General features: G+C 30.4%; 5 protein-coding genes across 5 annotated transcripts; 3 read left to right on the forward strand and 2 right to left on the reverse strand.

The window, feature by feature from the left end:
- Positions 1 to 1,005: 1,005 nt before the first annotated feature.
- Positions 1,006 to 2,534, reverse strand: mRpS7 (mitochondrial ribosomal protein S7). Its single transcript, XM_013313608.1, has 4 exons — positions 2,341 to 2,534; positions 2,073 to 2,267; positions 1,753 to 1,987; positions 1,006 to 1,340 (listed from the first exon to the last, which is right to left on the reverse strand). The coding sequence occupies exons 1-4, from the start codon at positions 2,412 to 2,414 to the stop codon at positions 1,122 to 1,124; spliced, it is 723 nt and encodes a 240-aa protein (XP_013169062.1). The 5' UTR covers positions 2,415 to 2,534; the 3' UTR covers positions 1,006 to 1,121.
- Positions 2,535 to 2,783: 249 nt separating this feature from the next.
- Positions 2,784 to 4,735, forward strand: Polr1F (RNA polymerase I subunit F). The gene is made up of 4 exons (XM_013313941.1): positions 2,784 to 3,040; positions 3,276 to 3,467; positions 3,988 to 4,140; positions 4,299 to 4,735. The coding sequence occupies exons 1-4, from the start codon at positions 2,862 to 2,864 to the stop codon at positions 4,657 to 4,659; spliced, it is 885 nt and encodes a 294-aa protein (XP_013169395.1). The 5' UTR covers positions 2,784 to 2,861; the 3' UTR covers positions 4,660 to 4,735.
- Positions 4,736 to 5,113: 378 nt separating this feature from the next.
- Mkk4 (dual specificity mitogen-activated protein kinase kinase 4) lies at positions 5,114 to 8,841 on the forward strand. Its single transcript, XM_013313940.1, has 8 exons — positions 5,114 to 5,356; positions 5,459 to 5,651; positions 5,861 to 6,013; positions 6,168 to 6,312; positions 6,449 to 6,618; positions 6,742 to 6,871; positions 7,105 to 7,325; positions 7,620 to 8,841. Exons 1-8 carry the CDS (start codon positions 5,323 to 5,325, stop codon positions 7,801 to 7,803), a joined length of 1,230 nt encoding a protein of 409 aa, XP_013169394.1. The 5' UTR covers positions 5,114 to 5,322; the 3' UTR covers positions 7,804 to 8,841.
- Positions 8,842 to 8,878: 37 nt separating this feature from the next.
- LOC106119083 (transmembrane protein 186) lies at positions 8,879 to 9,857 on the reverse strand. The gene is made up of 2 exons (XM_013313942.1): positions 9,549 to 9,857; positions 8,879 to 9,248 (listed from the first exon to the last, which is right to left on the reverse strand). The coding sequence occupies exons 1-2, from the start codon at positions 9,793 to 9,795 to the stop codon at positions 8,953 to 8,955; spliced, it is 543 nt and encodes a 180-aa protein (XP_013169396.1). The 5' UTR covers positions 9,796 to 9,857; the 3' UTR covers positions 8,879 to 8,952.
- A 347-nt stretch (positions 9,858 to 10,204) lies between these two features.
- Positions 10,205 to 12,911, forward strand: LOC106119143 (transducin beta-like protein 3). Its single transcript, XM_013314030.1, has 2 exons — positions 10,205 to 10,345; positions 10,542 to 12,911. The coding sequence occupies exons 1-2, from the start codon at positions 10,323 to 10,325 to the stop codon at positions 12,898 to 12,900; spliced, it is 2,382 nt and encodes a 793-aa protein (XP_013169484.1). The 5' UTR covers positions 10,205 to 10,322; the 3' UTR covers positions 12,901 to 12,911.
- The last annotated feature ends 94 nt before the right edge of the window (positions 12,912 to 13,005 follow it).

Consider the following 13,005-nt stretch of genomic DNA (forward strand, 5'->3'; position numbering starts at 1 on the left):
CAAAGAGAATATACGATTTTACGGCTTAAGATCGTAAAATAAACGGAGGAATTAGATATGGTTATTTACGATAAAGATATAAATTAAAAAAAAATGCTTTTGTACGTGAGGAACTTGAGTATTTCGGAATTAATAATAAATACGAATGTAAACCAGTACGAATTGTAAGTAGGGCAGACACTTGCACAATAGGTAAATAAGAGGAGTTCGTGATTCAAATCTTAGCATTGACTTACCCAAATATTCATGTTTGTAACACAGTTTTCCCTCATTCTATTATTGTTAAATAAGTCGGCAAAGTGATCATTTATTTGAATCTTTTTAACCTTAGTAAGTAGAAGAGGTATGGTACATATACAGACAAAAATAGAAAATCTTTTACCCGACGCTGTTAAAACTACCCGCATTTTGTAGTCTCCCAAATGTTGACTGTTAAATCCGTTTTAAATTAAACTTTGAAAGTAAATAAAACCATTTTTTTATTTATATAATTCTTTTTATTATAAAAGTAATTATATAGTCAGATCTTGAAAGTAAATATTTGCAGACAGTGTCAGTCGCACGTATCAAAAATCGTTTAATCATAATAATCTTATCTTTAAGATTTCAATATAAAAATACGACAGAAAATATTGTTTAATTATAACCTCTTTTTTTGTGAAATTATCAACATACTTGGAAATATGAAATACAAAGAAATTGCTAAATTATTTATGAAATAATATTACTATTAAGGATTAAAGATTAAGAATAAACATATATAAGTTATAGTAGATTTAGAGACTTAACTTAACTTATAACTTAACTTAACATATATAAGTTATTATAATTATTATTATATTATATATTATTATATTAATTCTTAATCCTTAGAGTTTTACTTAAACTTTATTATACTAACATGTTTTGGATCCATTAATTTTAAATTTTAAGATATTTTTTATTTCCATTCTCGATAATTTCTTATAAGCATTTGAAAATAAAATTGGAAGACAAAAAAACACATTTTGTATTAAGTTTGTTTATTTTAAAACTTAACTAAATTATTTAGTGTACATTTTCTACATTTACTGACAAGTTCTTTTATATTATTTTTTATAGCTGGTAACACAAAGCACCCACTACTGCCATCTATAATGAGCATACGCCCTGTTTGCCTCACATTGTCTATGAAGATCTTGCTTTCTCTTCACCACTTTGCCAGTATTATTAGCAGCATCTAACAGTTCCCAAGCAAATTGTTCAGGAAAATGTACTGTTCTATCTTTATCATTTGCCGCTTCCAGTAACCACTTAATTGCTAAGAATAATGATCTCTTTTCAGTTATAGGTCCAGGTACCTAAAATATAAATATATTAAATTAAATCTTACTAATATTATAAATACAAATGTTTGGAAGGATGGATGTTTGTTGGAAAGTATCTCAGGAACGGCTGAAATTTGGCATAGATGTAGAACATAGTCTGAAAACACATAGACAACTAATGAAGTTTTTTTTAATTCCGCATGTATGGAGTCATGGGCGACAACGATTTTTTATAAGTGTAAGTAATAGCCAAGTCAGTTTTTGTAATTTATCTCTAATTTAATATATGGAATCATAAGAATATTGAATTGCTGAGCTCACAATTTTTGTTCCTATTTATGCTATTCTGCTTTAAAAAAAATACTTATAAAATAGTGAGATAAATTTGTTAACCCTATATTTGTTTATCTTTTACAAAATTTTTATTCTGTGTGTAATAACATACCTGATAGGTTATGCCTCCTCGTTTTATAGGAGATAGTTGTAGTAAGGGCTTACTGTTTTCAATTGCCCTATGCAATATATCTTTTGGACTTAATATTATCTTGGACTTCTCTTCTGGCGTTGTTGCTAAGTGGTATCGTTCAATTTGTATTCTCTTAACATTCTCAAATGCCTTCTCAACTAAACTGCGAGCCAACTGTTTCTTACCATCTTCCATCACATGATTTATAACTTTACTATAAAAGACAAAAGGAATATATTTAAGTACAGGCCTTCTGCGGATTTCCATAAATATAAAAAATAATGTATGAATATCCTTACTTTACAATTGGATCGTGATACACAGATGACGTCTCGTACGATGCTGGAGGCCTGAACGGAGTAGTAGCCAATTTAGATAGGTCATTGTTTTCAATCAGTTTTGCCTGATCTTCCTTTCTAAATATTGGATTTTGATAATAATCTGGGAAACTTGTTGGTCGAGAATAAAACCTGGTTTGAGTGGTCTTCGCGGTACTGAAAAACATATGAAAGTAGTAGTTATTTATAAAAAGAAACATTTGTAAGGTTATGTTTATTTTTGCATTACCTATTGAACGCACATCGGCTTAGCTGTGATTGACATCTATTAAAAAATATTATTTTATTAGTAAGATTTCTCATTATGGACTTAAAGATAATTATAACTCAAATGTTAGATTCAATTTATTCCTTTAATTATTGAAAACAATATCTTATTGAATTTCAAAATGAAAAGATCATTTGACATTAACAAGATTGACAATTGTGACAAACGCAATACGACTTGTTTCACGACTAACATTTTAAAATTGAAACTGTGACCAAGAATGTAGATATTTAATTGCATTGTTTTGAATTTTCATCTTATCCATAATTTTAAGTTAACACAGAAGTATATATTTAAAATTAAAAGGCTAAAAATGTCGTGCAAGCACTGACCTCTATTAATATTTCTGCCATACTTTAAATAGAACAAATTTTTGACATATTTAGACATGAGTCGCTTTGACATAAGTGACATGATATGATGCGAATATTTTTGTAATGTTTTGTTATTTTGTAACATTTGGTTAAATTAATGATTAAAAGATGTCTGCTATTATAAAATTCGAATTAAAAGAGTTGAGGAAACTAGCCAATGATAAAAATTCTTGTGTTGTGGAGAGGAAAGTGACTCAAAATTTAGCTTTACAACCTTGGTGTTTAGGGAACTTAAAAGAGTCTATAAAAAAGTTATTAGATTACAAAATTGGCAAATATGATAAGGAGTAAGTAGAATTTATTGCAATAAAATAAACAAAACATATTACAATAAAATACGCCTCATGAACATAACCATGTTTAGAATGTATCCAATGAGTAAATAGTAAATAAAACAATCTGTAAAGGTTCCATAGAAGATATTATTTAATTTGTCATTCTTTACAACCGGTTCTGTCCTTGCTATATTTTATTTACCAATATTTCTATTCCATTAATTATTGTTATTTTAAATTGTTACAGATTTCAAGGAATAATAATGAGTTACAAAAATTTACGCGTTCTTCAAAATGTAGGAACTATTCGAAATGACAATGGCGATATATATTTTCAAGTACAAGCTGACTACTTTGTATTTCAACCCCGTGTAGGTGCTACTTTGAAAGGCATTGTCAACAAAAAGAGTGTAACACATTTAGGAATTCTCGTACACAGGTAACACATTACCATATTCTTCCCCTTGTTTAAAGATATTTTTTTTCTTCAATTCATTTGAAAATATTAGGTTGTCATAATTTAAATTGGATTCCAAAGTCATATAATTCTTAGTTAAACCCTTATTGTGGCAAGATTTCAAAAAAAGAAGAAAAGCAAAAAACAAAGTTAAAAAACTAAGTTAAAAATAATTTTATAATGATTGTATATTTTTACCAAGTTGTATGTATGGTATACTATACAAAATGAACATAAGGGTTAATTGAATTAGTAATGCTTTGTCCATGTAATTAAAAATCACTTTGTACTGGCTTGTTCATGTATTTTATTTTAATTTCACTAAATACAATAATTTTACTTTGTGTTGAAATAGACAAATTTAGTACCTAAAATTTTCTAAAGTATATTTTAGATACTAAACATAATATTGTTACTGTTGTTTTTAGGAAACTCCTATATTTTAAGTTAGTAATGATTTGGAGACATAGTATATCATCTATTTATTTTATTTTTCTTACAGAGTTTTCAATGTTGTTATACCAAGACCCACAGAAGAACCAGGTAACAAATGGATTGGTACAAATATTGATGAAGGACAGGAAGTTGTATTTCGAATTGTAGTTTTGGATCTGTATGGAGCATTGCCATATATTAGAGGAGAACTTGACGAAAGGTAAAAAAATGTATAAAATGTTTGTGACACACATCTCAACTTAAATTTTGTTTTGGATCTTTTTGGTAATTAAATTCATGTCAAAGTCTGGGTGTATTGCCATATAAATGCTATAATTTTATTAATAGATAATTTAAAATAATTAATATCATTTTTAGGTGGATAGAAAATGAGTACGAGGAAGAAATCATGGATTCAAAACCATCAAAATCTAGAGTCATTGATGTCTCATATGTTGATTTCAACAAAACTAAGCCTAATGTGGCAGACAGAGCCATAGGTGATGGATGTGAGCAAGCAACTTCACAAGCAAAAACAAAGTCTCTCAAAAGAAAGGATAGCAGAAATAAAAATGTGTCTGTAGATGATAGCAGCCAAGAAATAACTAATGGTCAACATGATGATGTGAAAAGTGTTGCCACAGAAAAAAGCAAATCTAAAAGACACAGTAAACATGAAGATGCAGTAAGACAAATTGAAACAAGTACAAAAGTGTCTAAAAAACAGAAAAGAACATAACATTATGGAAACCAAAATAATTGTGTACCACGTGTATTATATGCCTATAGAATTTATAAAAAATCTTATGAAATCACTTTTTTTGTGCACTCATTACTAACATTTCCTAATTTCTTTGATCTAGTGATGGAGTTCGTTAAAATATATGAATTCTTTTAAATAAATAAAACGACTTCCACTTCGGAGTAGCCGAAGAGCAAAAAAGATTCCGTTTTTATTGGGCAAGGTTCAAATCATTTTGGGGGAAAAAGAACAGTAACGTGTGAAATAAAAATGCTATAGTAGTATACCTAAACCAGATTCTTATAAATGTAGCAGTTTGATGAAAAAACCCTTCCTATAAGGTTAAAAGTATGAAGTTTATAGTTATGTTAGAACAGTGGCAACACTTTCAATTAAAAATATCATACATACTTGAAATATCTACTCTTTGCGGGATACTCTGTGAAAAATGTCAAACTTTGCCGTGTGTCTTGTCTATAGTCTGTTTCTGTTGTCGAATTTTAAGGCACCTACGATGCATTATTTAGTCAAAACATCTTAAAATGTGTTATTAAATTGAACTAAACATTGTAATTTAACTTCAAATGGCGAATTTTGGAGTAAACACTTAAAGCAGGGGCCTTGAACATAATTGATTGTTGTTTTGCCCTGTTTATAAAAATGTCGAAGAATGGCGAAGTATCGTCAAGTCAAGGTAAACCTCGATCAAAACATTGTGTTCCTTTTATCAATTAATTCTTCTTATATAAGAAGCTTTACATACTTATATAAATCTTCATGAATTTGTTTTTTACAGGGCCAAGTAGACCAAACATGCCAAAACCAGATTTAAATTTATTCTGTTCAGAAAAACGCAAAATGTTAGATTTACAGCTTGGTGGACCATCAGGTGATGGGGCAGCATTTGTGCCGTTCCCTTCGAATACACCGGGGCCGAAAGCGAGAGTCCCAGCGCGTACTATCAGAGATGTTTTGCCTGACAATACCAGGTAAATATTAAGGCAAAACAAATATGTTTATATCGAAAATCATTACAAATTCAATTTTAACATATTTCGCTAAATGGTGAGAGATTTTTCACAGGAAATAACAATTTATCGAAAACATGACATTTACAAGAACTATTATCAGATACTCTTCTTTAAACTTGATTAACATTTCTTTTCTTAATTTATTGGTATATTTCTTGTATTTTCAGAGATAGATGTAGAATTTATCCTACAATGCAATCATCAGGAAAGTTGCAATTATCAGCTACAGAAATATATGATTTTACTGCAGATGACTTACAGGATCTTGGTGAAATTGGTAGAGGTGCCTTTGGAGCAGTAAATAAAATGGTTCACAGAAAGTAAGTGTAGATTATTCTTTCATCTTAAGTAAAATTGTGAATAAATGCTATATAGTGAATATAAATTATTTTAACTTAGTAGTAGTGAAAATTATATGAATGAATTTGTTCAAGATCTGCTATTATGATGACTGGTTATTTTTTTTTATAATAGAACTAACAGAGTAATGGCTGTGAAGAGGATTCGCTCCACTGTGGATGAAAAGGAACAAAAGCAGTTGCTTATGGATCTTGAAGTTGTCATGAAAAGCAATGAATGTGTCTATATTGTACAGTTTTATGGGGCACTATTTAAGGAAGTAAGTACATATGAAAGCATAGCTAAAATTAAGAATATATAATTTTTTGATCCTAAAACTGAATTATAACTCATTTGTAGTGGCATAGAATAAATTTAAAAATTCTTTGTTAATATAATTAAAATATTTTTTTCAGGGTGATTGTTGGATATGCATGGAACTGATGGATACATCTTTAGACAAATTTTACAAGTTCATTTGTGAAAGGATGCAGACTCGAATACCTGAAACTATTTTAGCTAAAATAACTCTTGCAACAGTCAAAGCTTTAAATTATTTAAAGGAGAAATTAAAAATTATTCATCGGTAAGTGATAAAAAGAAATTGTTTGACGTAAAATTGTGTCTTTAATCTAAAATATAGGTAATGCATTCACAAAAAGTCTAAGTGTTTTGAAAGTTCTGTAAAAATTGTGACTTTTATTTCCAGGGATGTAAAACCTTCTAACATATTATTAGACAGAAGGGGGAACATAAAGCTTTGTGACTTTGGTATATCAGGTAAACTGGTGGACTCAATAGCGCGGACTCGGGATGCTGGATGTAGACCCTACATGGCTGTAAGTATAACAAAACACTAAGTTAAGAAAATCTTTTTGTATTACATAATTTTGATAAATTATACCATGATTTCCACCATAATTTCTTTATCATCATCAACCTGCCCTTATCCCTATCGAGGGTCGGCACAGCATGTCCCTTAATTTCTTTATCCTAAAATGAATTGATTCAGCATGGTATGACAAAGATGTTTACAAACAAAAATATAGGCTAATTGAAAATGTATTTTTAGCCAGAACGGATTGACCCAGGTCGTGCGAGAGGATATGACGTGCGCTCTGACGTTTGGTCTCTCGGAATAACATTAATGGAAGTGGCAACAGGAGCTTTTCCATACCCTCGTTGGGGTTCCGTGTTTGAGCAGTTACAACAAGTAGTTCAAGGTGATCCGCCACGTCTCACTAACAAGAACAACTCATTCTCAAACAACTTTGTCCACTTTGTCAATACTTGGTAAGTATTCACAAGCCATTTATAAGTTAAGTCTATAAATAAATAAATCAAATGTCTTTCTTATTAGGAGAATAATTTTTTGTGGGGTCGCTATTAAGTAGATGAATAGATTCACGGATAAGTCTAACCATAAGTTTTGTAGTGTATATGATTTTCATTAAAAAAAAATGTTTAAATAAATTTTTAAGTAGAACATTTAACTTTTTAATGAAAACTACTATATGAAGTTACAGACAAGATACAGGATGACTGTATATGATTTAAAAAAAACTTTACTTACTATTAATTTTTCAGCCTCATAAAAGAAGAAACTCAGCGACCAAAATACAACAGACTATTAGAGCATCCATTCATTAAAGGTATAGAGCAAAGTCGGGCAGACGTTGCGGCGTACGTTTGCGAAGTTCTCGATGCAATGGAGAGGAATGGAGTTAGCCCCTTCACCACAGACCAGCCAGCACAAGCTTGGGTTGACTAATCCTGATAGTACCGACGTGGCTAGAAATTAATTCTAGACCTAGCCTAGTCCTAGATAAAAACCAAACACATAGAACTCACGATAATCAAGTGAATTTATGAAACATTGGGCTATTAGAACCCTTGTTTCTAAAGCTTTTGCCATACAACCAGGATTGTGAAATATAATTTATATCCATCTTGTCACATTAAAGTAGATGCACTTAAATTTAGGTTTCATAAAAACAAGGTAATTTGTAAATTCAACATCGGCTTGCCTTAGTTGAATTAGTAAAATCTTAGAAAAAAGGGTTGAATTTCGTGTCTATTTTATACCTTATGACTATGAAAGAAGCATAGTTTGAATTGCATACGCTAGAACAAGTAGGAAATTTTTTTATAATCTCTTATGCAATCCTTGTGGCACTAATGAAATTTATTTCTTGTCTAATTTTAAATTTTCTAAGTAAATGTTATTGGGTTCCCATGGATATGAGTTAGTTTTTTTATTATCACATATTTATTTGTCAGTTTTTTAAATGCATATTTTGTTTTTATTTATGTTTAATTTAATGAAGTTTGAATTTTTAACAATAATTCGACTCATCATCATTAGCTGAGGTGTCCCCACTGAGGGCTTGGAGCCTACCCTAAGTTAGGGGGAATTTAAGTCATGATCAAGAATTTTTTTTTGTAATCTTTTTTTTTGGTGAAATTCATATAATTAAAAATGTTTTACTTTAATAAAATATGATGGGAGCCTAGTCTTGTTGACTAGAAATGTTAAAATTGTAAAATAAATCTTTTATTGTGGATGTGAAATGCTTATTATTTTATTTGGCTGACTGAGGTACACAAATTTCAAAGGCCCCTTGGGCCTTATGTATAGGTGTAATTTTGTAATAATTTGTATATACAGATGGATAATAATTAATTGATAAGTAAACATTTTAAAGCAACCATTTTATATGGCAGCAATACACATAAATTATAGACAAACACATGCAATTGATTTCCATTCTATTTAATCTAAATTTATTATATTTAAAAAATGGTTTACAATATTGTATTATTTAAGGAATAGAATGACATGATGCATTAATATTGCTTGTTTTTTTTGTCCTTTTTATTCCTGTAATAAATAGATCTTATATAAAATCAATTTTCTTAGTTATTCTAAAACTTGACCTACTTTTGTAGCATTAATTATTTTACCATACTTCATAACAAGTTTATATTTTGTACCATCAGATAACTGTGGTGTGCGAAATAGTGGGTCGGTAAATTTTGGTGGCATGTCATATAATGGAATCCAATCATCTGCATCTATTATTCTGTCCTTCCGCCTCCCCCAGAAGTCAACGGAAGAAATTTTTATTGATTTATTATCTTCACTTATGTATAAAAAGCCTATCAAATTCCGGAATGGAATACTGGCCAGTGAGAAAACAGCAGCTCCAGTTATACCTAAAAATAAAAGTCATTTATTATTTGTATTGTGTAATGTGGATGAAAATATGTTTACAAATTTAAAGACCTCAGTTTACCATTTAATATTTTTCCCCGCACACATATAGTTTGATTGTCAACTAAGAAATCTATGGGTTACTAAGGGACTTCTAAGATACCTACATCTGTAGTGATTATTAACTGACTGCAGCAGTGAGAGTCAGCAGTCTTATATGTTAGTGAGAGAAAATTTACTTTGCATGAATAAGTGGTATGGTATACATTTCAAGATGTATACATAAATAAATAATTACTTACCTACGTACGATGTCGCGAGAAACGCATTACTCGATAAAACATTACTCATTTCCAGTAATCCACAACTAGGTATAGCTATACCTGTTCCCAAAAAATGATATATTTTCAGTCTGTTTATAATTGCTATGTACTTAATTTGCGGAAATGAATATACCGTCTCAAAAGAATTTTGATGAGTAACATTATTTGTAACTTTTTGCGTAGAAAAGTTTTTGCTTACATAATTGAAAATTCTACTTTTTAACATCTTATTTACTTTAACGAAATATTTGAGGTTATGTTATTATTTTTCGTTTGACATGAGAGATTGACATGTCTATGTTGTTTTTATTATTCGCTCGAAAGAGCAGGCCAAGGAACTAAGTCATACAGCCTTGTCTTTTTAGGTGTCTATGACAATGACATGATATACCTTTTTAATATTTCATAAAGATAGAAGGAAAAATAAAGATCCATCTCTGACGTCATTTTTTTGTAGAAAATTACTGACTTAAATAAAAAAAAACACTGACTTTTACGGTGATTGCAGTTAACAACATATTTTAAAGCACCCTCTAGCAGCACTTCATTCAGATGTTAAATTATTAAAAAAAATTCAAAGTATGCATCAAACGAAATGTATCTTTTTGACGTTTTCACTTTTAACACAAGTCTTTGAAAAAATGACATTTTTGCCCACGTGAGGAAAGAAAATAAATATTAATTTAAAATCAGGATACGTACTCCAAGAATTAAGAAGGATTTGTTATCTAAATTCCTATTATATTTAACAAAATGGCACACATGCTAAAAGAATTGTAAGTATTTATTTACACTTCCACTTATTTTTGATTTGCGGTTTATTGTTTTGGCATATTACCGGTCTTTGATTCTCTTTGGGCCGTTTAAAACATTACATATTTTCATTTAATGTGCAATAATTTAGTTAGTACACCTTTTTACAAAATATTTATGAAACATTTCATTTCATCATATCAAATAAATTTGTTTTAGGTATGAAAAGTCTAATGAGTATACTGCTTTCTACACTGGTGGAGATATTCACTGGACATCAGATGGAGGCCAATTTCTTTGTCAATGCGAAGATGTAATTAAAGTTGTTGATATAAACACACTCTCTAATGTTTTAACAATTGGTGAAGTTAATGAAGACAAAGAGGAAGCTGATCAGATTTACACATTCCAACTCTCTAACAATAATGAGGTTGTAGTGACTGCACATAAAAGTGGCTTGATGAAACTTTGGGATAAAAATACAGGAGAACAGAAAAAAGTTTGGCGATCTGGTCACAAAGGAGCAGTGGCACGCCTAGCATTTGATTCTACTGATAGTAATATTGCATCAGCAAGTTCCGACGGTAACATCAGGTTGTGGGATCTAAATCACTATACATGTATTAGTAGTCTTCATGGTGCTATGGGAGTGTTCACAATTGTCAAGTATCATCCAGATGTCTCAAAGCAATTAATCTTTGGTGCAGCTGATGATACAAAGATAAGATCTTGGGACTCAAAATCTGGGAAAGAACTACAAATATACACTGGACATTTTAGTAAAGTGACATCTCTACTTTTTACATCAGATGGTGAACATATGGTCAGCTCTGGTAGAGACAGAGTGCTTATACTTTGGAAATTAAATGAAAGTAAAGCTTTGAAAGTTTTACCTGTCTATGAAAGTATTGAAACAGCTATATTATTACCATCATCATTCAGAATACCTAACTTCAAGAAGAAGTTAGAAATGGATGGTATATATGTTGCTTGTGCTGGTGAAAAGGGAGTTGTTAAAGTATGGAATATGCAAATGAGTCGTTTAATGTTTGAACAAAACAATAGTCTTGTATCACCAGCATCTGAAGAAGGTGGATTAGCTATAACACATTTACAATTCAATGAAGCAAGAAATATGCTATCAGTTGTAACAGTGGATCATAATATTATCATTCATGATTTGGAGACATTTAATTGTCTAAAGCAAATGATTGGTTTTACAGATGAAATATTAGATATAATATTTTTAGGTAAAGATGAGACACATTTTGTTGTTGCTACCAATAGTCGTGACTTAAAGCATTATGAATTAGATAATTTGAATTGTAAGATTGTTAAAGGACACACTGATATTGTTTTATCACTTGCAAATTTCCCAACAAGACCAGATATGTTTGTATCATCAGGAAAAGATAATACAGTTAGAATTTGGATTAATCAATTGAATAATGAAATACAATGTTTAGGAGTAGGGTACAGGCATACTGCATCTGTGGGGTCCGTATTTACGGCACAAACGTCAGATAAGTTTTTCGTATCTGTAAGTCAAGATACCTGTTTGAAAATCTGGGATGTACCTAAAAATCAAGATGTTGTCGACGTAAAGTTAAATGCGACGCATACAGAATTAGCTCATCAAATGGATATAAATTGTGTTGCTGTGTCCCCTAACGATAAAATGATTGCCACAGCATCACAGGATAAGACAGCGAAACTTTGGTCTGAAGATTTAACGTTATTAGGAGTTTTGAAAGGGCATAGAAGAGGAATATGGTGTGTTAGGTTTTCACCAGTTGACCAAGTAGTGTTAACATCTTCCGCCGACAGTACACTTAAACTTTGGTCTATAGCTGATTTGAGTTGTCTTAAAACATTCGAAGGTCACGAAAGTTCAGTATTGAAAATAGAATTTTTAAGTAAAGGTCAGCAAATTATATCGAGTGGTGCAGACGGTCTTTTAAAACTCTGGAACATAAAAACTTCTGAATGTAAAATGTCGTTGGATAATCATGACGGAAAAGTATGGTCTATGACAGTCAATAGAGATGAATCTCTTATAATAACAGGAGGCTCTGATTCCAAATTAGTCAAACTAAAAGACGTGACCGTAGAACGGCGTGAAAAAATGGCAAAAGAGAGAGAAGAGTTAATTTTACAAGAGCAAGAATTACAAAATTTATTGCACGATAAAAAATTGGTAAAAGCTTTGAAATTAGCATTACGAATGGAGAGGCCCTTACATGTCCTTAAAATTATAAATGAAGTTTTAAAACACGGACACAATAAGCTTTTTGAAACACTAAAAGAAATAAATCATACACAAAAAGAAACACTTTTAAGATTTGCCGTGGAATGGAATACGAATAACAAAAATTGTCATGCAGCTCAAATAGTATTTAATATATTAACTCCTGAAATTATTTCAGGCAATCTAAAAGTGGCAAATTTAGAAAGTTTTATCGAAGCATCACTCCCGTACACTGAGCGTCACTTCGAAAGGCTAACAAATTTATTACAGGATTTAAATTTTATAACATACACCGTCAATTGTATGCAACCACATGCAGTTAAACATTAAAATTGGAAAATCACAAACAAAGTGTTTTATTTAATTTAAACCACTATATGCATCATCTTACCAATATTATAAATGCGGATATTTGGATGGATGGATGTTTGAAGG

This window comes from Papilio xuthus, unplaced genomic scaffold, assembly GCF_000836235.2.
Source record: "Papilio xuthus unplaced genomic scaffold, Pxut_1.1 DF827542.1, whole genome shotgun sequence".
Taxonomy (NCBI): domain Eukaryota; kingdom Metazoa; phylum Arthropoda; class Insecta; order Lepidoptera; family Papilionidae; genus Papilio; species Papilio xuthus.